Raw genomic sequence first — 2,157 nt, 5'->3', positions numbered from 1 at the left:
CTTGTATGTTGTATACAAGCTTTTGTGTTTTGTTTTTTTTACAAGAAAAATTCCTTTAGATCAGCAGCCACACTAGTCTTTCACATATGGGCTGAATGTAGATATCCCAGTATAACATGAGCTGTAGCATGGTTTACATTTAGTTTAATTCCCAACATTTTAAGTCAAATTTAAGATCATTTTGGCTTAATGTGAATCAAACTAGGCCACCACACATTATACTAGCTCACGATTTGATTAAGCATGTTTCATTGAATAAATCATGGTTGGAGTCATCCAACACAGAAATCTCTATATATTGTAGCTTAGCACGGTGTGATCCTTCTGGTTGATTTTCTCCATTTTCTATTAACTTTCATAAGACAAACAAGAAAAAAAAGTACTTTCCCTCCAAATCAAATATTTCCTTCCCTAGCTGCATCTCTGGTTGAAATTGGCTTGCACCAATTAAAATAGATTACTAATTAAATAACAAAACAGTTTAGCCTGTAATGTTTGTAGCCTTGCCACCTCATCAAGATGGAGAATATTGATGTTAATAGAAAAGTTGTGGTTTGCAGAAGGGATTATAGTGATTCTTTTTTTCTTCTTCCCCAACTGAAATAACAGCCTTCGAAGGAAGTGTGGAAGAGAGCTGAGTTTCTTTATCCTAGATCCTTACAGTAAAGGAAAAAGAAAGCATCAATATAGCTAACAGGAGAGTTTTGTTGGAATATGGATTCATTAAGTGATCGCTCTGATGTTTTGCCTCAGGATAGTAGAGCCAAACACCATGTTTCCCGTAAAAAACCTAGAGTCTCTATGAGAGATACCATTGGGTATCTGAATGATAAAGAGACACTTCCCTACTTTCCCACATCAACATGCTCATGTAAGCCAGGCCAGGAGGCCACGGTTTCAAGAAAAGTTAAGCATCATCCCGCAAGAATGTTGGGCTTTGTTCATAAATGGCAGGATCCATCCAAAGCTCAGACCACCAGCAATATGAACACAGATGAAGTTCTAGCCTTTGCCCCAGCACCTCAGCAAAAGGCACACCAGAAGTTTGGGCAAGAAAACAAGGCAGCCACCAACATGCAGTCAGCATGGAGGGGTTCTCATGCCAAACAAAACATGGAGAGGATGAGTAAGGCTGCCACCAAGATTCAGGCGATATTCCGAGGATACTTGATCCGAAAGGAGCTGCCTCTGGGACTGTGTTCCTCTTATGGTTGGGCTGAGGAACAAAAGAAAACTAGGCCCAGAAAACAGAACCACTCTTTCCCAACATTCCCCACCTGCCATCTGCAGTGTGGTCTAGATTCTGAAAGGCCTGCTGAAAGGGAGTGTATTTGCCTCCCAAGTCACAAGCCAAAATACTATCCAAAAACGGTGGTAGAGAACTATCCCCCTTTGAATCACAAAAAGCCCTTTGTAAGGGCATCTATCCTACCACTCAGCAGCACAGGGTTTCTTTCAATGTCTTTGCCACTGGCATTAGAGAAGCAAAGGTACCAAGAGGCTGCCATTACCATTCAAGCAGCTTGGCGGGCTTACCAAAACCGGCGGAAAAGAAGGCCTTTTGTCCAAGTCAACAAATACCTTTTCCCACCTCATGTTGCCATCGAGCAAGCAAATTGGAAAAATCTAAAATTAGGATGTGCTTTTCCAGAAGAAGAAATGCAGCAGATTTGGGGGAGCTCGGATATTTTGTTACTGAGCAAAGCACCACGGGTTCGAAATATTAATATACGTACAGTGGTGAAAGGCTTGCCAGCTTCTTCCCCGATGCCCAACATATCTGTGGAGGTAAAGTCCCCTCATGCGGTAATCCAAGGATTTCAAAGAGACTTGAGCAGTGGCATCCAAGCAGTTTACACTATGAGAAATGCCAGTGCTTCAGGAGCATCTCAGATCCTTATTCACGTGAATACGCAGCAAGGAAAAATGGCCTTTAAGTAACTGGAAAGAAAATACAGAAGTCAGCAGTTTAACTTTAGTAAACGTCTCATTGAGAAACTCTTCATGGATTTGGCTGTGATTTTAAAACTGAATGGTAGTGTTGGAAGAAATATCCTTCTGGGTTCAGTTCCAAGTGGGGAAAAAGACACTGGAAACATGGAGGCTGTTTGGAAAGATGGCTTAATGGTGGACACGACCACATGGCTTGAAGCTCTA

General features: G+C 41.6%; 1 protein-coding gene across 1 annotated transcript; it reads left to right on the top strand.

Annotated features, from left to right (window-relative positions):
* Positions 1-714: 714 nt before the first annotated feature.
* Positions 715-1,941, top strand: LOC148127232 (uncharacterized). The gene has a single exon (XM_087927693.1). It carries the CDS (start codon positions 715-717, stop codon positions 1,939-1,941), a length of 1,227 nt encoding a protein of 408 aa, XP_087783819.1.
* The last annotated feature ends 216 nt before the right edge of the window (positions 1,942-2,157 follow it).

Source organism: Pseudonaja textilis, chromosome 2 (genome assembly GCF_049901715.1).
Source record: "Pseudonaja textilis isolate UNSWEBS1 chromosome 2, rPseTex1.2, whole genome shotgun sequence".
Lineage (NCBI taxonomy): Eukaryota > Metazoa > Chordata > Lepidosauria > Squamata > Elapidae > Pseudonaja > Pseudonaja textilis.
The sequence above is the reverse complement of the archived record's forward strand: the minus strand, read 5'-3'. Positions and strand labels throughout refer to the sequence as shown.